The sequence below is a fragment of the Sapajus apella genome, unplaced genomic scaffold, assembly GCF_009761245.1.
Source record: "Sapajus apella isolate SASKATOON/1434 unplaced genomic scaffold, GSC_monkey_1.0 scaffold29, whole genome shotgun sequence".
Taxonomy (NCBI): domain Eukaryota; kingdom Metazoa; phylum Chordata; class Mammalia; order Primates; family Cebidae; genus Sapajus; species Sapajus apella.
Genome location: NW_022436969.1, coordinates 22,677,507 through 22,699,921, shown reverse-complemented (window position 1 = coordinate 22,699,921; position 22,415 = coordinate 22,677,507). Strand labels below are relative to the sequence as shown.

Genomic DNA, 22,415 nt, shown 5'->3' with positions numbered 1-22,415 from the left:
TTTCTTAAAATCTGGCTCTTGTATGAATTAAACTCTTAAACAGGATGTTTAGTTACAGGGTAATTGTTGAGTGGTGATGCATACAACACCACACTTCCTTTTCTTGCTGGGGGTGTAGCTTTGCAGTTTTCTTGTTTTACTTTGACAGTGCAAGGGGAACTGAAAATGATTTCCACTGCATTTATCTTTTTTTTTTTTTTTTTGAGACGGAGTTTCGCTCTTGTTGCCCAGGCTGGAGTGCAATGGCGCGATCTCGGCTCACCGCAACCTCCGCCTCCTGGGTTCAGGCAATTCTCCTGCCTCAGCCTCCTGAGTAACTGGGATTATAGGCACGAGCCACCATGCCCAGCTGATTTTTTGTATTTTTAGTAGAGACGGGGTTTCACCATGTTGACCAGGATGGTCTCCATCTCTTGACCTCGTGATCCACCCGCCTCGGCCTCCCAAAGTGCTGGGATTACAGGCGTGAGCCACCGCGCCCGGCTCACTGCATTTATCTTAGTTCAGCTGAGGGTTTTATGAGACAGTGGATGGGGGGGGGCAGGAAGATGGTGATGAGATAAAAATGTGTGTGTGGCACTGACTGTCTACAAAGTTGTCATCCTTTCTTCATGAAAAAGCATTTAAATCTGGATGAGTTTATAAAGGATTACAAAATGCTGATTTATAGAGTAAACTTTAAAATATTAAAGACTAAAGACTGAGAGGCAAGTAATTAATGTAGGCTGTCACTTCTCTAGATTTGTTTTGTTGAAAATTTAACTTTGGGCATCTTTACAGATTATTTTAGACCTACAAAAACTACCCTCAACACTGTGGCTACAGATAGTATGTGAAACGTCATCACTACAACAGTTCCTACTTTCTAGATATTGTTTGTGTGCATAATGTTTGAGGCTGTATTTGTAATCTTGCAAGGGTGAGAAAGAGCCATATCTTTTGACATTATACTTCAAATTAAGGTTTTGCAATGTTTCTTCTTCAAAAGGCAAGTGAAGCTGTCATCCTTACTCTCTTAGGCCAGACACAAACGTCGACACATCATGTTTTGTTTTTCTCTTGCCATTTGTTTACTTGTCTGATGTAGCCTGTGTCCAGAGTTTTGACTAAGGGAATCATTGCCCTGTTCCCACTTAGGGAAGTTGAAGAAGTCTTTCATTAGCAGAGTAATTAGGAAACATACTGTCTAGAGAGAGAGAAAAAGAAAATCCCTGGTTCTCTGAAAAGATTAGATTGCAATTTGTACCAGTGAATTGAGTTCAGGTTTTTACAGCTCAGAGAAGTAGGAGCAGGTGGTTGCAACAGCTTGTGATGTTGGTACGACATTGTTGGTAGAATGTGGATGATGAATGTGTATAACTTACAATTTTTTAAATCAAGGAGTATTTTATAAAGTGCCAACCGATAAAATATCCTAAATTCTACAGCTACCATTCATTCCTTTTTTCAGAGTAAGCAGCAGGTAATGTTGACATTAAGCTATTCAGCACAATACAAACACATTTCATGTACAGGTATAGATAGCCATGGTAAAGGCACAAAGATCTACAAGGATTTTTCTTTAGTAGTTATACAAAAGAATGTTACATTTTGTGGTCTGTACAGTATAACAAACCAGCAATAGGACAACAACAAAGAGAATCTAAGAAGATTATGCCTAAATATAGTGAAAGTTTAGAGAATCATTTTTAGACAGGACACTTTTGCAGTAGTGAATGTGGTAGGTTTTCTGCCTAAAGGTAAGAGGCTCAAAGTAGCTGTAATTCAAATGCCTGAGGCCAGCAGCAACTCCAAATGTGACTGTAAAAGGGTTTCTGGTCACTCTGTTGCTTGGGGTCGACTCTAAGTCTTGGGCCAAGGCTGATGGGAAGGGACCATTGCTTGTCAGCCTGCAGCTTCATAAAGGGAAACTCAGAGGGGGCACTGGGGGCACTGGACATACCTCTTGCAGTAACGCTTGATAACATGAAAAAACCCAAACGCGTTTTCTCCCCATCTACCAGATTCTCCTCAATGAATCAATAAATGAGAATGAATAAAGGGGCCCCCACCCGGAGAGATTCTGCTGCAGTGTCAGCAAGTGAGAGTCAGTGGTTTCGGGGTGGGATGCTGCGGAAGGTTGTATTCAATGACAACAGAAGCTACACAACCAAACCTGAGGGGACAGAGGTAGCCAGAGGCTTGGTGGTCGACACAGAACAGGACAGACGGCAGCGAGATGGAACTAGAGACTCTGCCTCCTACCATGGCGTGGGCCGGCAGACAGGCAGTCCCGGGCGCCGCTCCGTGGCGGGGTGGCGGCAGCGCCCTCACAAGAGCTCGTACTGCTTGAGGTGCATCCGCTGGATGATGTCGCGACAGTCGTTGAACACCCTGCGGATGTTCTCTGTGTCCACGGCGCAGGTGAAGTGTGGGTAGCAGTAATGCTTGCCGTCGCCGGTGGCCGTGCTGATCCTCTGCAAGAGAGAGCGCGTGCGCTAGGCCTGCGCGGCCCCAGCGCGCACCTTGAGGGAGTACTACTGCAAGCCACCCTGAGCGGGTGCTGGAGGCTGCTTAGCCTGCTCGTTTTGCGTGGAAGCACTTAGACGCAGGAGCAGTCAATGCAACAATCGACTGGGGACCCAGAGAACCTTACCCTTATCGCTGCACCACGGGGCCGAGGCAGCATGGACAGGTCAGAGAAAGTCCAAGGCAGGCAAGTCAAGGGAGGGGCTTCCAGAAAGGAAGGTCTGCACAGAGCTTTCTGCGACAATGGGAATGGTGTCCTCTATCTGCTCTGCCAATATGATAGCCACTATCTAGCTGATACCACCGAGGGGCTGATTTCTAATTAGCTAGCTTTTGTTTTTCTTTCTTGAGACAGAGTCTCGCTCTGTCCCCCAGGCTGGAGTGCAGTGGGGTGATCTCGGCTCACTGCAACCTCTGCCTCCTGGGTTCAAGTGGTTCTCCTGCCTCAGACTCCTGAGTAGCTGGGATTACAGGTGCCTGTCACCATGCCCAGCTAATTTTTGTATTTTTAGTAGAGATGGGGTTTCACCATGTTGGTCAGGCTGGTCTCGAACTCCTGACCTTGTGATCCACCTGCCTTGACCTCCCAAAGTGCTGAGATTACAGGCGTGAGCCACCATGCCTGGCCAGCTAGTTTTAATTCCATGTCCACATGTGCCCAGTGGTTCTGTATTACAGGGTGAAGAAACCCCATGGCCGCTTCCACACAGGGGCAGTTTAACATCTGCTAAGCAGGGTGTCCCCTGGTTAACAGGGGAACGTTCGTAGCCTTTTGGGAGACAAGTGCTCTGTTGTCAAGTACCTGGGAAACAGCATTAGACATTGTGAGTCATGGTTTGTGGGGATACCTTAGTGATGTGCTCATGTGCATTGTGAAGCTAAGTGCAGTGGGTGTGGGGAGAGGCTGTTATGGGCCAATCTGTGTTCCCTAAAGTTACATGGAATCCCCGACTCCCTGCACCTCTGATGTAACTATATTTGGAGATAAGGCCTTTAAAGAGGCAATTAAGGTAAAATGAGGTCTTTAGGGTGGGCCCTAATGCAATATGACTGGTGTCCTTATGAGACTAGGAAAGCAGGAGGATGCAGCCAGGTGCAGAGGGAAGACCCCGTGAGACACAGGGAGAAGGCGGCACTGCACCAACGCTGCCCACGCCTTCATTTCAGACTTCCAGCCTCCAGAGCTGTGAGAAATACATTTCTGCCGTTTAAGCCACTCAGCCTCTGGGGCACTTTGTTATGGCAACCTGGGTCAATTTAGACAGAGGTCCTATGAAGCTTGCCTTCTTTTTTTTTGTACCACAGGAATCCCTGGGCCTCCTCCTCAGCCCCTCTACTCCTTTTTCTACAAGGCATCCCATGAAACAGCCTTTAGATAGCTGCTTGTGGCCAGGCATGGTGGCTCACATCTGTAATCCCAGCACTTTGGGAGGCTGAGGTGGGCGGATCACCTGAGGTCTGGAGTTCAAGACCACCCTGACCAACATGGAGAAACCCTGTCTCTACTAAAAATACAAAATTAGCTAGGAGTGGTGGAGCATGTCTGTAATCCTAGCTACTCTGGAGGCTGAGGCAGGAGAATCGGTTGAACCTGGGAGGCAGAGGTTGTGGTGAGCTGAGATCGCGCCACTGCACTCCAACCTGGGCAACAAGAGTGAAACACTGTCTCAAAAAAAAAAAAAAAAAAAAAAGACAGCTGCTTGGACCACAGAAAGGGTATCCTGAAGATGTCATGAGGTATGAAACTTCTCCCAGGGGCATAGACTTATTTTTAGCAATAGTCAGCCTTCTTTCAAGCATTAAAAAAACAAAACAAAACAAAAAACTTATGGACACTGAAATGAGTAGGTTATACACCTTTTTATTCCTAAATTACCAGGTGAGGTATTTGGCACACATACAGTAAATATGTAGTGAATGAGTGAAAAATGGGCTTTTGGCTGGGTGCAGTGGCTCATACATGTAATCCCAGCACTTTGGGAGGTGGAGGCAGAAGGATCACTTGAGGCCAGAAGTTCGAGAGCAGCCTGGGCATAGTCTCTATTATAGTCTCTAACATAGCAAGTCTCTATCTCTATAAAATTTAAAATTAGCCAGGTGTGGTGGTGTGCGCCTGTAGTCCCAGCTACTCACGAGGCTGAGGCAGGAGGACTGCTTGAGCCCAGGAGTTGGAGGCTGCAGTAAGCTATGATCCTGCCACTGGACTCCAGGCAGCCTAGGTGACAGTGGGAGGCAATGTCCCAAACAAACAAACAAAAAATGGCTTTCTTCTGTAATAGTGTGACTATTTGTCCCTGCCTAGAGCCTTGAAATGAAGAGAATTGAGTCATTACAAAGGTTGTTGCTTGAAATAGTTTTGTTTTTGTTTTGAGATGGAGTGTTGCTCTGTCACCCAGGCTGGAGTGCAGCGGCACAATCATAGCTCACTGCCACCTCAAATTCCTGGGCTCAAGAGATCCCACCTCAGCCTCCTGAGTAGGTGGGCCTGTGCCACCACAGCCAGGTAAGTTTTAAAATTTTTTGTTGATATGTTATCTAGGCTGATGTTGAACTTCTGGCCTCAGGTGATCCACCTGCCTTGGCCTCCGAAAGTGTTGGGATTACATGTATGAGCAACTACATCCAGACTAGATGTTTCTAATCTTCATTTAAGTACCCAACATATGCATGCTTAATTAACATTTAGTTCTCAGCCCAGCAAGTGGCTCACGCCTCTTATCCCAGTGCTTTGGGAGGCTGAGGCAGGCAGATCACGAGGTCAGGAGTTCGAGACCAGCCCTGACCAACATGGTGAAACCCGTCTCTACTAAAAATACAAAAATTAGCTGGGTGTGGTGGTGTGCACCTGTAATCCCAGTTACTCAAGAGGCTGAGGCAGGAGAATCACATGAACTTGGGAGGCTGAGGTTGCAGTGAGCCGAGATCACGCCACTGCACTCAGCCTCCGTATCAAAAAAAAAAAAAAAATTAGTTCTCATTAGAATACCATTCTATGTGTCTTTGTATGTTATGGTTTTACAAGATGCTCCTTAAAAAAGGGATCTCTTGATCTATTACAAACTAAATTCCCTATTGAAGAGATTTGCAATGCACATTAACTGGCCTTAAGTAAAGGCTCTGAGAATCTGACCCACTCAGAGAGAGGCAGAGGACCCTCTCTTGCTGTATTTAACACAGCATGTCCCAGATCTATTCAGCTGCAGAAGCTCTCCCAGTGCTGCCATGCACTTACTGCTATGCACTTCTGGGGGAATGCGTGTTCCTCCGAACTCATTCTGGGGTCCTGATTTCTCATCATTGTTACTTTCTAACTTACTGTAGGATTCAAGAGACATCCCACAGGGGTATGGTGGGAAGAGGGTGGTGGAAGGCCAGGCTGGAGTGTCGGTGTCTGTGGAATGGCCCCACAGCTGAGGATCAGCCCTAGGGCTACCCAGGCTAAGACCTTGTCCACATGTGTTAAGTGAACCTGCAGTACTACTGGCAACATGCCCTTAGGAATGCCTTGGCATGTAATAGTTTGAAGCGAGTAAAAATGCACAGCTAGCTATATACTATAGGTTATTTCAAAGAAAAACATATAGATAGACAAAGCACATGTGGCAAATTTTTGCCAACTGGTCAATTTGGGTAAAGAGTATATGGGAGTCTTTTTTCTTCTTCTTCTGAGAAAGAGTCTTACTCTGTCGTTCAGGCTGGAGTGCAGTGGTGCCATCTTGGCTCACCGCAACCTCTGCCTCCTGGGTTTAAGTGATTCTCCTGCCTCAGCCTTTGGAGTAGCTGGGATTATAGGCTTATGCCACCATGCCCAGCTAAGTTTTTGTATTGTTAGCAGAGTAGGGGTTTCACCATGTTGGCCAGGCTGGTCTCAAACTCCTGACCTCAGGTGAACCACCTGCCTCCCAAAGTGCTGGGATTACAGGCGTGAGCCACCACACCCAGCCTGAGTATATGGGAGTTATTTGTACAAATCTTCTGCCTTGTATGTGAGTTTGAAATAATCTCAAAATAAAAAGCCAAAGAAAAAAGTAAATGTCTGAATTTGAGCACATCCATTTTTACATAAACCATCAGGCTGGTAGTGCTTTTGGATGGAGGAAGAGGATGGGTGCTTAGACTCTGCTAAAGGACGCTGTCCTTTTTGGAAAATATAACAAGTGAATGAACTCTATCCTGTCTAAGTGCCATTCCTCAGGGCACTCTGTTCTCATCCAGGCTCTGCTGCTTGGAAGCTGTGTGGCCTTGGGTAAGAAATCTAACCTCTCTGAACCTCGGTGTGCTTTTGTATATTGCAAAATACAAAAGATTAAGAATGGAGGTATTAAAACAAAGGTGAACAAAATTGCTTACCAAAAACAGGTCCCGGATAAAGAACTTGGCTCTTGTAACTTTGGGATCTTCTCCAGCATCTGGTGTTGCTGTAGAAATTACAAATGGAACTTTATTTAAGCAACATGAAACAAAGATACAACTCTATGAAAACAAAGAAGGAATTTCAGTGTTTGCTGTATATTCACAGCATTAAATTATGAATTTTAAACTAACGTATAACATATATAACAGTGTTTGCTGTATATTCACAGCATTAAATTATGCTTTTAATATACAGCAATCCTGAAATTCCTTCTATGAAAACACAGAAGGAATTTCAGGATTGCTGTATATTCAGAGCATTGAAATACATGTACAGCAAGGCAAAAATAAACATGTAATTTCCTTTTCTTTTTTTTTTTTTTTGGTGGGGAGGTGGAGGCTTGTTTCGTCACCCAGGCTGGAGTGCAGTGGCGTGATCTCGGCTAACTGCAATCTCTGCCTCCCAGGTTCAAGCTATTCTCCTGTCTCAGCCTCCCAAGTAGCTGGGATTATAGGTGCCAGCCACCACACCTGGCTAATTTTTGTATTTTTAGTAGAGATGGGTTTTCACCGTGTTGGCCAGGCTGGTCTTGAACTCCTGACCTTAGGTAATCCGCATGCCTAGGCCTCCCAAAGTGCTGAGATTACAGGTGTGAGCCACTGTGCCCGGCCTGTCGGAGGAGTTCTGGAGTGTGTGTTGCCATGCCAGCATCACTACAATGGAAACAATGAGCTCAGCCAGCCCCTCCCACAGTGTCTGCACCCCCTCTGCAGCCCTCCTTCCCCAGGCAGCCACCAGTGTGTCTGTCATCCTGCGTAGGTCTGCACTTTCTAGACATTTACACAAATGCATTCACATGGCATATAGTTTTTGCTGTGATTCTTTAGGCATAATTACTGTGCATTTCACCCATGCCGTTACATGGACGAACAGCTCGTTCCCTTTTATTATTAAGTGAGAGTTGAGGATGTTGCAGTTGATGGTGGGTTCCAGCAGGTGCTACAGATGCTCAGGGATGGTTGAGTCTCTTGGGAGGGGCAGGGCACAGATGGAGATGACACATACTGCTGGGTGAAGAGTGGTCACTGGGCCTGGCACTAAGGCAGCAAGCCAGGGTCCCCTCAGCCCTTGGACGAAAGCCCTTCAGCACCCCCGGCTGGAGAGGTGGCCTCAGCCATCAGCCAGTGGTGGTGCTTCTCCTTGGTGCCCCTAAGTGGGTAAGGTTGTGTCTCAGAAGGGTGACTTTGGTAGAAGTTCACAGAATGTTCTGGAAAGGTGAGTGACCAGCTACAGGAGGTCACGCAGGAGGCGGTGGCAGCTGCTGAGATGAGGGGAGTGAGGGCCAGGATCACAGCTATGAAGAGGGAAACAGGGAAAGGCATGGAGAGGCGGACACTGTGGGAGCGCCCCCCAGAGCCACTGCCTGAGCTGAGTGACAGGGAGTGGCAGGAGGTGGTTAGCAGGAGAATGAAAGACCCAGCTTGCTGGGAGACTGGCAACGTGAGCCACAGAATGCACAGCCGAAGCCATGCTCTGTGGCAAGAGGCACCCGGCCTCAGTGCTGGAAAGCACATCACCAGGCTGCAGGAAGAGCCAGGTGGTGATGAACTGCAATGAGATTTCCACTTGATTTGGCCTCAGGAAGAGCCTGGACCTTGCGCTGACTGACACTCTGCAAGTGTGGGGGCTGCACCGCTCATGAAAGCAGCTGGGTCTGGTGAGACCAAGGCAGAGCTGGCGCTCAAGCCCATTTCCAAAGTCCTGTTAAGGAAATATCTAGCAGTAGGATGTTTTTCAGGTCTTTCTGACACAGGTGACAGTAGCAGGATTTTATTGGAAGGCCCCACACAGGTCAGGATTTTACTACGAATATACTTGCATAATGCCCGTCCCCGAGGGAGAAAAGAACATTGACCATAAGGAGCAAGAAAATTTAATGAAAATGCAAGTTTTCTTTTACCTCTTCATTGAGGATAAAAAATAAATTTTCCAAATCTTAACTATATTTTCCAGGGAAGTCTCTTTTATTCTCTGTTATCTAGTTTTGAATTCAAGAGGTAAGAAGTGGTGTGATTTTGCCTTACATCACTCCTATGAGCCTCTGGTATACCTGGTGTTCACTGGAAACTAAAGTGTAAGCAACTGGAAACGGAGTGACCAACTCCTCCTGGTTTACCTTCCTGGCTTTAGCACTGCCAGTCCTGTGCCCCGGAAACCCCTCAGTCTCAGGCAGCCTAGAATGGTGCTGGCCCTGCTGGAAATTCCCAAGGCCGCAGCCACAGCAAGGGTGGAGACAGGAGCAGGTAAGCGCAGCTGCTGCCAGCACGGGCTTGGGGACAAAGGGTGCGAGGACTGCCTTGGCTGTGTGGTTCTACCCATGTGGCCTTGGACATGTGATTTCTCCTCTCCCAGACTCTCATGCAGGGTCCTTTGAGGGTGAAGCAAGAAGGTCTGTATCACGGACTAAGGCCCCCGTCATGTCACACCCAGCCAAAACCACTAGAGGGAGAGTTCATACCAGCATGACACGGTCACACCCCAAAGCGGCTCCTTCTGCTGCCCAGTTTCAATGGAAAGTCAAACTCGGAAACATTTACAGACGTGACCTTAAATAGGACATTTTAACACTCTAGCACTATAGGATATGGGCAGTAGAAAGAGAATTGATTTAAATTAAGTGAATTTTTTAGATTCATCAGAAGTATCTGAATTACAGTTACAGGACTATTAATAAAACAATTCTATTTCTCAATCATAAGAATGTGTTCTCAAATCTTACCATCTTCAGGAACAGTATAATTTGCATATTCTGGGAAATAGTCTTCAATTTTTGATTTCCCTGCCAAGACTTTTTCTGCTAGCATATCTTGTTTGTTCAAGAACAAGATGATAGAAATGGTCCGTAACCACCTAAAAAAGAGAAATAAATATACAAATTTCACATACACTAGTATATGAAAGTGCTCTAACACAGAAGTTGCTAAATTAAAGGAATACCATCATCCTCCTAATAATGTATAGGAGTCAAGAAAATTCAACACACTATCCTCATTCCAACTGTAAACAATGACAAACACTCACAGGTACAGGCTGAGCATCCCTAGTCCGAAAACACAAACTCCGAAATGCTTCAAAATCCGAAACTTTTTCAGCACTGACATGATCCTCAAAGGAAATGCTTGTTGGAGCATTTCACACTTCGGATTTTCATATTAGGGATGCTAGACTAGTAAGAATAATTCAACTATTCCAAAATAAAAAAAAAATCAGTAATCTGAAACAGTTTTTGTCCCAAGTGTTTCAGGGAAGAGATACTCAATCTGCAGTTAAGCACTTTCTAATTCAGTGCCACGGGGGATATAAATTTATTGGAACCAAAGCTAAGATTTACTTATGTAATTAGTTCACTTGGATTTCTGTGGTGTAATTTGCCAATAAAGGTCAGAAAACTCACACTAGAAGTGAAAGTGTTAATAACAACAAAATATTCTGACTCATTAGCTAATAACACAGAGCTTAACTTGCAGCTGCCTTGGTTCTTCCGCCTCTGTCACTTCAAAGGAATCAAGATAATTTATTAGTCTACTGGAATATTACTATCAATTAAAAACACAATCTGGCTGGGTGTGGTGGCTCACGCCTGTAATCCCAGCACTTTGGGAGGCCAAGGTGGGTGGATCATGAGGTCCGGAGCTGGAGACCAGCCTGACCAGCATGGTGAAACCCCATCTTTACTAAAAATATAAAAACTTGCTGGGTGTGGTGGCACACACCTATAATCCCAGCTTCTCAGGAGGCTGAGGCTGGAGAATCACTGGAACTGGGGAGGTGGAGGTTGCTGGGATAGTGCCACTGCACTCCAGCCTGGGGGACAGAGCGAGTCTCTGTCTCAAAAAACAAAACAAAAAACAAAAAGACTCCACAATCTATTTTCCCCTCAGATGGAAATAGCTTACCTGCTTCTTCTAGTAATAAAATATATAATCTTTGTAAATACAAATCTTAAATTATAGAAAAACATGCAGAAAAAAATCAAACGTAATTATACCCAGAAACAATTACTATAGAAGTTTTATGTTTTTATGACCAAGTTTTTTTTCTGTCCTCACATATATTTATAAAAATAAGATCATAATATTTCAAAATCTGCTTTTTCATATAAGAATATTGTGGTCAGGCCGGGTGCGGTGGCTCAAGCTTGTAATCCCAGCACTTTGGGAGGCCGAGGCGGGTGGATCACGAGGTCAAGAGATCGAGACCATCCTGGTCAACATGGTGAAACCCCGTCTCTACTAAAAATACAAAAAAATTAGCTGGGTGTGGTGGCGCGTGCCTGTAGTCCCAGCTACTCGGGAGGCTGAGGCGGGAGAATTGCCTGAACCCAGGAGGTGGAGGTTGCGGTGAGCCGAGATCGCACCATTGCACTCCAGCCTGGGTAACAAGAGCGAAACTCCGTCTCAAAAAAATAAAAAAAAAAAAAAAAAAGAAAAAAAAAGAATATTGTGGTCATTTTCCCACTTACACATATAGTGTATATAAATAAATTGAAAATAACTCTATAGTATTCTTCTGTATACCTGGTATTTCCTGACCCTGTTTATTTCCCATTAACTGTCTTAATACCACAAATTGGAGGATAGTTGTTGAACATTTGATAGAAAGACACTTTTCTGATAATCCAAAACTCTTACAAGATAAACTTATGTTTCCTATCCTCCTTGGTGATATTTCTTCCTAAATATTTCAGAAGAAACTGATTTCTAACTATATATGTATTTATTGTGTGTGTGCGCATGCTAAATATTCCTTTCTGAAATAATCTCTTCTGCCACTTTGCAACGCTAGTCGTTTCAAACACTAATGTGGTGACTGTGAGCTGTAAGGGATCTTAGAGGTCATCTAGTTATTAGTGGATGTCCTAAAATGGCATTTTTATTTATTTATTTATTTTTTAAATTTTAAAAAAATTATTTTTTGAGACAGAGTCTCACTCTGTTGCCCAGGCTAGAGTGCAGTTGTGCAATCTCAGCTCACTACAACCTCCACCTCCCAGGTTCAAGCGATTCTCCTGCCTCAGCCTCCCAAGTAGCTGGGACTTGGGAGGTGCCCACCACCACACCCAGCTACTTTTTTATTTTTAGCAGACACGGGGTTTCACCATTTTGGCCAGGTTGGTCTCAAACTCCTGACCTCAGGTGATCCACCTGCCTCAACCTCCCAAAGTTCTGAGATTACAGGCGTGAGCCACTGTGCCCAGTCCCTAAATTGGTACTTCCTAAATTTTAAAAACCAAACAAAACCTATTTTGAACCCTAGCTATAGGGTCATCCCTTGATACCCATGGGGGATTGGTCTAGGACTCCCTGTGAATACCAAAATCTGAGGAGGCTCCCAAATATGAAATGGCGTAGTATTTGCATATAACCCGAGCACATCCTCCCATATGCTTAAATCATCTCCTCATTACCTACAATACCTATCACAAATGTAAAAGCTGGGTAAGTACTTGTTATACTGTAGTGTTTGTTATTTGTATTCTTATTTTTTAGTCTAATTTTTTCTTTGCTAAATTTTTAAATTAATTGACAGAGTCTCCCTCTGTCGCTCAGACTGAAGTGCAGTGATGCAGTCTCGGATCACTGTAATCTCTGCCTCCTGGGCTCAGCTTTCCAAGTAGCTGGGACTACAAGTGCGTACTGCCATACCTAATTTTTATATTTTTGTAGAGATGGCATTTCAAAATGTTGCCTAGGCTGGTCTCAAGCTCCTGAGCTCAAGCAATTCCCCCATCTCAGCGTCCCCAAATACTGGGATTACAGGGGTAAGCCACTGTGCCTGGCAATTCTGTATTTTTTGTTGTTGTTGTATTGCTATCTTAAATTTATTTTTGAATGTTTTCAATCTGTGGTTGGTTGAATCTGCAGATGTGGAACCTGAAGATATGGAAGGCCGAATGTAATCTTAGGCTTTCAAAACAGAGATTTAAATTTTCTTGACAAAGCAACCATCAGAACTTCATCAAAGAACACTCCACATTTTAAGTATGTCTATACAATAGATGAGCCAAAAGAGATACTTCTTATGGTTCTGGATTTATCAGTAAAGACAGAGAGAGAGAGAGAGAGAGAGAGAGAGAGAGAGAGAGTGTGTGTCTGTGTGTGTGTGTCTGTGTGTTTGTGTGTTTTGAGACAGGGTCTTGCTCTGTTGCCCAGGCAGGAGTGCAGTCGTGTGATCTCAGCTCATTGCAACCCTCACCTCCTGGGCTCAAGCGATCCTCCTACCTCAAGCTCCTGAGTAACTGGGACAGGTATGTACCACCACGCCTGGCTAATTTTTGTATTTTTTGTAGAGACAAGGTTTTTTCATGTTGTCCAGGCTGATTTCCAACTCCTGGGCTCAAGTGACCCACCTTGCCTCGGCCTCCCATTGTTGAGATTACGGGTGCGAGCCACAATGCCTGGCCTGAGCATATTTTTAACAAAAGAAAACTTGCAATCAGTAGAGAGACTGAATTTGTTATTTTTATCACCTGTTGTTCCAGATGCTTTCAAAAAGATCGAGGGACTCTCTTAGCCGGTTGGTGTTGTTATCTTCTCGAATCACCATGTTGTAGCTACTGCAGGCTGCGACGTAGATGATCGCTGTGACATCTTGGTGGGGGAAAGAGAAAAAGGAAAGCACCTCAGGTAGAAATCCTCCCTGTGGAGTTACAAGAAAGTACACACCCAGCAGCTACTCAGTTCCTCAAAACATTCATTCAATGATAGGACTATTCAGTCACAGAATAGCCTGGATATGCACCACACGTATCACTTGTTGTTTCAGTAATGTACTGATGAAGAGCCTACCCCAAAAGACACATGTAAATTTGGGATGCTTAACTGCTTTTTTTTTTTTTTTTTGAGATGGAGTTTCACTCTTGTCTCCCAGGCTGGCGTGCAATGGCATGATCTTGGCTCTCTGCAACCTCCAACCCCTGGGTTGCAAATTAGCTGGGTGTGGTTGCATGAGCCTGCCCCAGCCTCCCCAGTAGCTAGGATTACAGGCCCATCATCACATCTGGCTTTTTTTTTTTTTTTTTGAGACAGAGTCTTGCTCTGTCGCCCAGGCTCGAGTGCAGTGGTGTGATTTTGGCTCACCGAAACCTCCGCCTACCAGGTTCAAGCAATTCTTCTGCCTTAGCCTCCTGAATAGCTGGAACTACAGGGGTGCACCACCATGCCCAGCTAATTTTTGTATTTTTAGTAGAGACAGGGTTTCACTAGATTGGCCAGGCTGTCTCAAACTCCTGACCTCATGATCCACCTGCCTTGGCCTCCCAAAGTGCTTTCAAACAGGATTACAGGTGTGAGCCAATGTGCACGGCAATTTTTGTATTTTTAATAGAGCCGGGGCTTCACCATGTTGGCCAGGCTGGTCTTGAACTCCTGGCTTCAGGTGATCTGCCCTCCTCAGTCTCCCAAATTGTTGGGATTACAGGCGTGAGCCACTGCGCCCGGCCCTTAAACGCTTATTAAAAATGAGATTAGTATCTGAGGAAGGAGCTTAATGATCTATAAAATGCTATACTTTACATACTAATTAAATTAGAGATTATCTAATTCAAAAATAGTTAAGCACAGCAGTGCCAAGTGTTAGAATTCACCCCCATTTTCTTGAGAGAGCATAAAAATCACCGTTAAAGCACTGGATCCATTTTCTCCTCTCATCCCTCTGGCCACCAACATCAAACATGCTGTGGAAGGGCAAGAGGAACACAGTTATTTGAGGGAAGCAGGGGACAATGGCACACATGCTTGCTTTCCTCCATTATTATCAGCAGGTTCCAGCGATCACACGTGGGTCTGAGTCAGGCTCGGGTCACTGTCTGGCCCGCACCATCGCTCCCTGTGTGATCCTGGACTACAAGTGGCTTCACCTCTCTCAGCCACTGTCCCTCCTCTGTCACCCCACAGTGGGGCTACAGGGGTTGAGAGATCAAGCAGACAGCAGCCAGCAGTGTCTGAGGTCACACAGTAGGTCTTTAATAAATGCAGTAGTTACTAGCTCAGTAATGCTAGAGATGACTTGCTCAGACACTTAGGCCTCTCTGAGTACAAGCTAAGTCCCCGCCCAGGGCAGATTCTTCTTTGATTTATTCCAGCTCTCAGGACGCTGTAAGCTGGAGTGTCCTCACTCCGCTGGAGCATTGAGAAAGGCTCCTTGCTGATCTGTTGACACTACATGCGTCTTGTCTCCAGCCGCCTCTGCCTGGTGACCTGCACTAGGTCTTTATCACTGCCCTGATTTAGTTCAGGCTTCTCTGCCCAGCCTGAGTCACTCCCTGGTCTTGCCCAGCCAAAGTGAGCTCAGCCAGTTCTCTTAGAGTTTCTCAGCTACATCCTGCACTTCATCAGGCCAGGCCCAGGCCCCTCCTCTCACAGCCCCTACCCAGCGCACCCTGTGGCCTAAGCCATTTCTCCCTGGGAGAGTTTCTCTACCTACCCAGATTCAGCTGGATCTTTCCAACCTTCACAGGCATCCCTGGCTCTGAGATTTCTCGCTTCCCTAAACATTGCACATGTGCCTTAGGACTGACTACACAGGCTAGATTTTTTTGTCCTGGGCGGGTATGTTGCTGATCCTTCTAGAATTCAATCTGTACACTCTGCATTAGCACACGTGGGGCACGCTGAGGTACTTGATGAAAAGTCACGCCAACTCTATAATGCAGTGTGTGCCTCACAGCAGAGAGAGACGTAGCTGGCTTTTATCCAGCCTGACAGTGGCCATGTGAAGGGTTCTTGGGAAATCTGGAAGTAGGTGTCTGTCACCTGTGAACTGGGGAGAGCGCTGCGCACTCTGGGAGTCTCAGAACACAATGAAAATCATGAAACTCTTACTCTAAAAGACCTTAAGGGTGAGGTCCCTTAGAGCTGAGTCGTACATGCCGAAGGGGACTGGGAAAGGTATAGGGCAGTAGACCATCAAGGGCTGCCTAGCAGATGCAACGGGAATTCTAAGGGGTCACCATGGGCTGAGATTTAAGGGATGCTTGGATGCTTTTTTTTTTTTTTTTTTTTTTAGTGACAGGGTCTCACTCTGTCACCCAGGCTAGAGTGCAGTGGCATAATCATGGCTCACTGTAGCCTTGAACTCCTGGGCTTAACAGATCCTCCCACCTCAGCCTCTTTAGTTTTTTTTTTGTTTTGCTTTGTTTTGGTAGAGACAGGTTCTTGCTATGTTGCCCAGGCTGGTCTTGAACTCCTGGCCTCAAGCAATCCTACTGCCTTGGCCTCCCAAAGTGCTGAGATTACAGGCATGAGCCCCTATGCCTATCCTGACGGAAGCTTTGATAGATTTGTGGGGTTTGCTTAGCCCAGGCAGGATCTGAGGCTCAGAGGACAAGATGAACAGAGGTGCTGTAGCAGGAAGAGTTGGGAGAACTGAAGGGTCCTGACAGCAATCCAGCCTGGTGAGGCAGGTGGCAGGTGGCAAAGCAGGGCTGGGGGTGGGGCAGGTCACAGATGGAGGGCGTGGGTCATAGGATGCACAGGCAATAGTGAGCCCTGAACCTTTCTCAGCAGAGGAATAGCACAATCCAGGCCATGCTGTGGGAAGATCCATTTCATGGTGCTGATTAGGGCGACTGGAATGGGTTAGCTAGCAGACAGGAGACCAGCCAGGGCCCTGCCGAGAGAGCCTAGGCGCGGGGGAAGTGATGGAGCAGGACTAGGGTCATAGCTGTGAGGCTGGAAAAGAGCTTTGTGGAGGGAGAATTACTGTCTCGTCATGAGGAGGAAAAATGAAGAAAGTAAGCTCATTTGGCAGAGTTTGCACTTGGGCAACCCAAGAGATGGGCTAGAGACACACATACACTGCTAATTTCAGTTCTCAAACTGTGACTGTGCATCTGAAAGATTAAAATTTCGTGAGTCTCCTGATCTAATAAAAGGGCTGATCAAATCTACAACTCAGATGCAAACACTGCCTTCCTTTCAGGTGTCCTCATTTCTACTTTAAAGTAGGCAGTAAAATCAACACTTCAACTTTTGCTAGAGTTCAAATTTCACCCCAGCTGCCCTTACCTGAAAGGGCACCCATGCACATTCAGGGATGAAGCCCCCTTAAGCCCCACAACCCTTCGGCTCTTTGTCCCCTGACCCTGGGCCATGCGGCTCTTAACAACATACTCACTGAAAGTTTACTTTGTCCACTTGGAATCGTGTCTCAAAAATCCCCGATGTCAGAACTCTGCATCTGAGGAGGTCCTGGGAGCAAGAAGAGGGAAGCAAGCTGAGTTATATTACTGTTCTTCCTCAAGGTAAAACCCCGGTAGAACTATACGTCATCAATATTTTTCAAATAATTTGTTCCACTATAAAGGAAAAAAATAATATGAACTCAGATTGGCCTAGTGCAGTGGCTCACGCCTATAATCCCGGCACTTCGGGAGGCTGAGGCAGGCGGATAATCTGAGGTCAGGAGTTTGAGACCAGCCTGGCCTACAAGGCAAAAACCTGTCTCTACTAAAAGTACAAAAATTAGCTGAGTGAGGTGGCAGGCACCTGTAGTCCCAGCTACTTGAAAGGCTGAGGCAGGAGAATCGCTTGAACCCAGGAGGCGGAGGTTGCAGTGAGCCAAGATTGCGCTACTGCACTCCAGCCTGGACAACAGAGCAAGATTCTGTCTCAAAAAAAAAAAAAAAAAAAAATTGGTGGAGTGCTTTTTTTCTGACTCAACCCAAAGGAGATGCTCTGGGTCACACCTGGAAAGTTCGCTGTGATATGGCACTCAGGCCAGGGGCCACAAACAGAATGGGCAAGTTTAGAAGTCAGGAAGTAAAGACTTGGCTTTCCTGAGGACAGTTCCAGGAGGAGTGGGAACTGCATGTTCCTAGTCTGCAGATAAACTCATTTACACGCTAGCAATTTAAATAACCACTAAGCACTAAAGTAAGTGAAGCAAGGCACAGGGTTTGATGACCGATCCGTGCACACAGACAGGGCAGTACAAATGATTTCCAAGAAGTAGGTATCGTCAGGATTTTTCCTTAATCCATTTTGAAATAATCATTAAATCATATTGGAAACAAATCTCAAAAGTTTCTGGTGTGCGGTGGGGATCGTAATTCCACATACCTGGTCTGTGGGTGTGTAGTCAACCAAGCTGACGCTGTCGATCCTTTCCAGGAAGCTGCAAAGAAAGGCAGCAAGGGTTGAGGCCTGTTCTCTGCTCACTTTCCTCTGGGGTTGGGGGGAAATTAATGGGACGTTCAGCCAAGTAAAGCAAGGATGGGGCAGACCAAGAGGCCGAGGTGAGTTCCTACGTTGTTTCCTGAATTTCTATCTGTCTAGATAATGCAACATTCCCGACCCAGGGACAGAGGACTGCATTCTTTTTTTTTTTTTTTTTTTTTTTTTTTGAGAGGGAGTCTTGCTCTGTCGCCAGGCTGGAGTGCCGTGGCGCAATCTTGGCTCACTGAAACCTCCGCTTCCTGGGTTCAAGCGATTCTTCTGCCTCAGCCTCCCGAGTAGCTGGGACCACAGGCACACGCCACCAGGCCTGGCTAATTTTTTTGTATTTTTAGTAGAGACGGGGTTTCACCATGTTTGCCAGGATGGTCTCGATCTCTTGACCTCGTGATCTGCCCGCCTCAGCCTCCCAAAGTGCTGAGATTACAGGCGTGAGCCACCTCGCCCAGCCGCATTCTTTTTTTTTTTTTCTTTTTTTAAACTGTTGCCTTTCCTCCCCTCTCTTCTCCATGGCAATAGAGTTGAGGGTAGGGGCTACTCAGATATTGGATGAGAGCATGGAGCCTCCCTTCCAAGGCTAAGTGAGTACAAGAATATGCTGCAATGTAAACAAAGCGTGGAAGGTGATCGATGTTCCTTTAGTGTAGGTTTCTAATCAGATCCAGAAGTTGTGAGTGTATGACTGTGTGAATAAGTGTAAGAGTGATTGAGTGTTGCGAGTGTGTGGTGTGCAAGAGCAAATGTGTAACAGTGAGTGTGAATGTGTAAGGCTAAGCATATGTGTGAAGGTGTGCCAGAGCAAGTGTGTGAGTGTGCGCATGTGAGTGTGTGTGCCAGCATACCTGGCGATGCCTGTTAGTGTCAGATCTGCCCGGCGCCCGCTGTGTCCCACACAAGGTAGGGTGAGAGCCTAGGAAAGCCGTGCCCGGCTCTCAGGTGACGACTGTCCTGGACCATTTCTCTAGCTCTTCCGCTGGGAGGCCACCGAGCTCCCTTTCCCGGGTGACCGTGGACCCTGCACAGGCCTCCTCCGCCCTCTCTGTGCCAGCCTGGCTTTACCAAGGCATCTATCCAGGCTGCATGTTTCCCACTGAGTCTTGGTTGATCTGTTCTTATTTGTCTTCTCTACTAACATGTGAGGCCCTCCGGGCAGGTCTGTCTTGTCAGCCTGGGAGTCCCCAGCACCTAGTGCAGGCCTGGCCCCAGTAAATATGGTGGAATGAATGAGTGTCCTCTGTCCCCTTCTTCTGAGGCTGGGACAGGTGGCCAGCGAGGGCTGAGAGGCTGGGTCCCTCAGAAACCAACATGTGCTGGGGACGGGTTAACTGGCAAGCAGGGGACAATTCTGGAGACAGAGGGGCAGCAGGGGCTCTGGAAGGAAGGAGAGTAACAGGGAGAGAGGGGTCAGGGTGGCCCAGGCTCTCTGGTGGCACTGGCATCGCTGGGAGGCCCCGCTACTGAGGAGTGAGCAGGGAGGCCACACTAGCTCCCTGCCTGCCACGCCAGTTGGCTGGTTCTTCCCTGGGTAGGTGGAAGCAGCAGCCATGTGCCCATGGGCATTTCATGCAGTGGAGGGGTGTCGCCTCCCCATCTCCCCATCCTCCTGCAGCAGCTTCTCTGCAGGCCTCTGTGAACCTCAGTGTAGGCAAGAGGAAGGCGAAAGGGTTCAGAACACAAAATGCCACCCCAAAATGTGCCCTTTGGCATGTTAACTAATTGCAGCTAAAGGCACTTGAGAAGCCTCAGATGCAGGGCTGACTGACCTCCTGCTCTGTCCCAAAAAGCAGGTCATGAAATTTTCCATGAGAAACGTGCCTGCCCTGTACCAGGAAGAGGAGAATGTTCTCATCACCAGGGACTGGGAGCTCACCCCGAAATGGATCTGTACAAACCCACTAAAATAACCCTTGTCTTTCATTAGTCACTGCCCCACAATGACTGCCCCTAGAAACGTGAAGCTTTCTCCTTTGTCACTTCTCCATAAATTTATCATCTTTTGTTAAAAGAGTATGTAAGCTGTTAGTCCTAATGGCTTCTTCGGATCTTCATTTTTCTTATGAAAGTTCACATGTGCCTGTAAAAATATTAAGTAAAATATGATGCTTTCCTCATGTTCATCCGTCTTTGTCAGTTCACTCAGCTACAGAACCTAATGGGAAAGAGAGAAGTTCTTTTTCCTTTCCTACCAAGGCAAAAAGGGATCCATATTAGGAACCACTTAGCCAAAGACAGTAAGACTGCATAATTTCCTTGGCCATCTTAACTCTTTCCTTTTGGAAAGCTAGAGACAGTCCCTAGTGGCCAGAACTGAGGCCTGGCCATGGGATGACATTTCGGCAGCCTTCATCCATAAACCTGGGTTTGGCACCCCCAAGGCAGGAAACCTAGAAGCAGAATACACAAAAAGGCTGGAGTGTTGGTGTTTGACAGGGATAGGAAGCAGTCAGGGCAACTGTGACCTCAACTGTCATGAAGGAGTCATTTCCCTGGAAGCCAAGGGAAGCAGGCTATGGAAGTGGTGTCTGTGACTGCGTTTTTCTGGTGTGGAGTAATTAAAGAATGTCAGTTGGGTGCAGTGGCTCACACCTTAATCCCAGCACTTTGGGAGGCTGAGGTGGGTGGATCACCTGAGGTCAAGAGTTCGAGACCAACCTGGCTAACATGGTGAAATGCTGTCTCTACTAAAAATACAAAAATTAGCTGGGCGCAGTGGTGGGCACCTGTAATCCCAGCTATTTGGGAGTCTGAGGCAGGAGAATTGCTTGAACCCGGGAGGCAGAGGTTGCAGTGAGCCGAGATCATGCCACTGCACTCCAGCCTGGCGACAGAGCAGGACTCTGTCTCAGAAAAAAATAAAAAGAAAAATGTCAACTGCTCCCAGCTCTCTGCAGAGCTATGGCCCAGGTGACAGGGCTATTGAGAGGCCAAAGGGACTGTGATCAGCCAGTGGTGTCTTTGAAATAGGTGCTGCAAACCCTGGAGGCACTACTGCACACCAGTAGGTTGGTGAGTTGGCCGAGGGTGTGGAGCTGGCTCCAGAGGGGAAGGAACAAAGGGAAGGGACCCTCTGGGAGCTGGAGAAACTCGGGAGGCTGGAGGCAGGAATTCCCTGCTGTTGCCTGATGCCTGGTTTGGAAAGCATAATGCAATTTTGGCTTGGTGGTTGCCGGCCTGGAGTTTGGTGGGGTGAAGAGCAGCATGGAAGGGCACACTGAGTTCCTGACCACCCAGCAACAAAGGAGCAAAAAGACCTTGGAATCCATGAGAAGGTAAGAAAAGCTTCTGCTGGGTTGGGAAGGGAGCTCTGGATGGGGGCCTGACTGTCAGGCGGGGGTCTAGGTAAGAAGGCTGCTTCCCTCATAGGCTGTGTGAGCTACAACAATTCTATTCAGAAATGGTCACGACGTTTGACAGGGGCCAGAGCAAGGGATACAGAAACGAATCAGCTCTCATGAAAAGAGCCGGAAGAAACTGAAAATTAAGTATGAAGTCTGTGACCATAGTTACAGTTTAGGAAGCAACCAATTTAAAATGGGATGCACATAGGTTGGAGGTAGGCGGTGAATGTATTCACATGATAATAACTAGTCTAAGTAGAAGGAATGAAGTATGGTAACCAAAACATGCCTCTGGAGTGCTAGAAAGAGGCGATGAGAGGACGCATGAGCACATCTTCCCACACACTGTGAAAGACCAGTGGCTTCAAGATGCTGACAGCGATGAGGATGGTGGGTCTTCTGTCCCCAACCTCCAAGGTGGATATTCAGAGTCCTTCTAGCTCTAATTCTCAGAGATCTAAGTGAAACCTGGGAGGTCTCATTGAACATCTCCAAGAGCTGCTTCTGAATCGTTACTGATGCTGAATATGGTACTCTGAGTTCATGCATTTCAAGTTTGTGCAACAAAAATAAAATGTGAAAATTTATCCCCAAATGTCAATATGCCCCCACTTCTTTGAAAGACTCTCTAAGGAATAAAGAATAGAGTGCCAGCCTTCTGCCTTGATTCTTGTTGCAACTGGCGTATTTCCAAGCATGTTGCAGAAGTACTTTTTCGAATTGGGCCTTCTATGATTATATACGTAGAGAGAATTTTAAAGGGGTCTTCCAAATCACACATAGAATTTTGCATATGCCTACATTTTAAAGCGTTATAACATTGCCTCCTTAAATATGCCACTGCATGCTAAGCAGAAAAATTAAGCAGATCAAAAAATCTCCCCTGCAGACTACTCACTCCAACATTAGATACAGAGTTGCAAAACTATACCAAATTACCATTTAAAAAAAAACTCTTGCATTACAGACGCTACAAAAAGT

At 46.4% G+C, this 22,415-nt stretch overlaps 1 protein-coding gene and 1 long non-coding RNA gene across 5 annotated transcripts in view; one reads left to right on the top strand and one right to left on the bottom strand.

Moving 5' to 3' along the window:
- Positions 1 to 728: 728 nt before the first annotated feature.
- The window catches only part of GNAL (G protein subunit alpha L), a 189,089-nt gene continuing 167,402 nt past the window's right edge, over positions 729 to 22,415 (bottom strand). For both annotated transcript variants that reach the window (XM_032293402.1, XM_032293403.1), the window contains exons 6-12: positions 17,983 to 18,037; positions 17,039 to 17,112; positions 14,539 to 14,597; positions 13,392 to 13,512; positions 9,642 to 9,772; positions 6,859 to 6,926; positions 729 to 2,456 (exon numbers count right to left, since the gene is read on the bottom strand). In XM_032293402.1, the coding sequence (XP_032149293.1) occupies positions 2,310 to 2,456; positions 6,859 to 6,926; positions 9,642 to 9,772; positions 13,392 to 13,512; positions 14,539 to 14,597; positions 17,039 to 17,112; positions 17,983 to 18,037 (655 nt within the window). In that variant the 3' untranslated portion in view covers positions 729 to 2,309. The remainder of the gene's footprint in view (positions 2,457 to 6,858; positions 6,927 to 9,641; positions 9,773 to 13,391; positions 13,513 to 14,538; positions 14,598 to 17,038; positions 17,113 to 17,982; positions 18,038 to 22,415) is intronic.
- On the top strand, positions 6,388 to 20,213 carry LOC116561550. 3 transcript variants are annotated; one of them, XR_004273480.1, is made up of 4 exons: positions 6,388 to 6,754; positions 8,905 to 9,165; positions 18,034 to 18,158; positions 19,884 to 20,213. It is a non-coding gene; the product is annotated as an uncharacterized LOC116561550 (long non-coding RNA). The 3 variants fall into 3 exon arrangements; XR_004273479.1 differs by lacking the exon at positions 6,388 to 6,754 and having other exon boundaries at positions 7,476 to 9,165; XR_004273478.1 differs by lacking the exons at positions 6,388 to 6,754; positions 8,905 to 9,165 and having other exon boundaries at positions 17,523 to 18,158.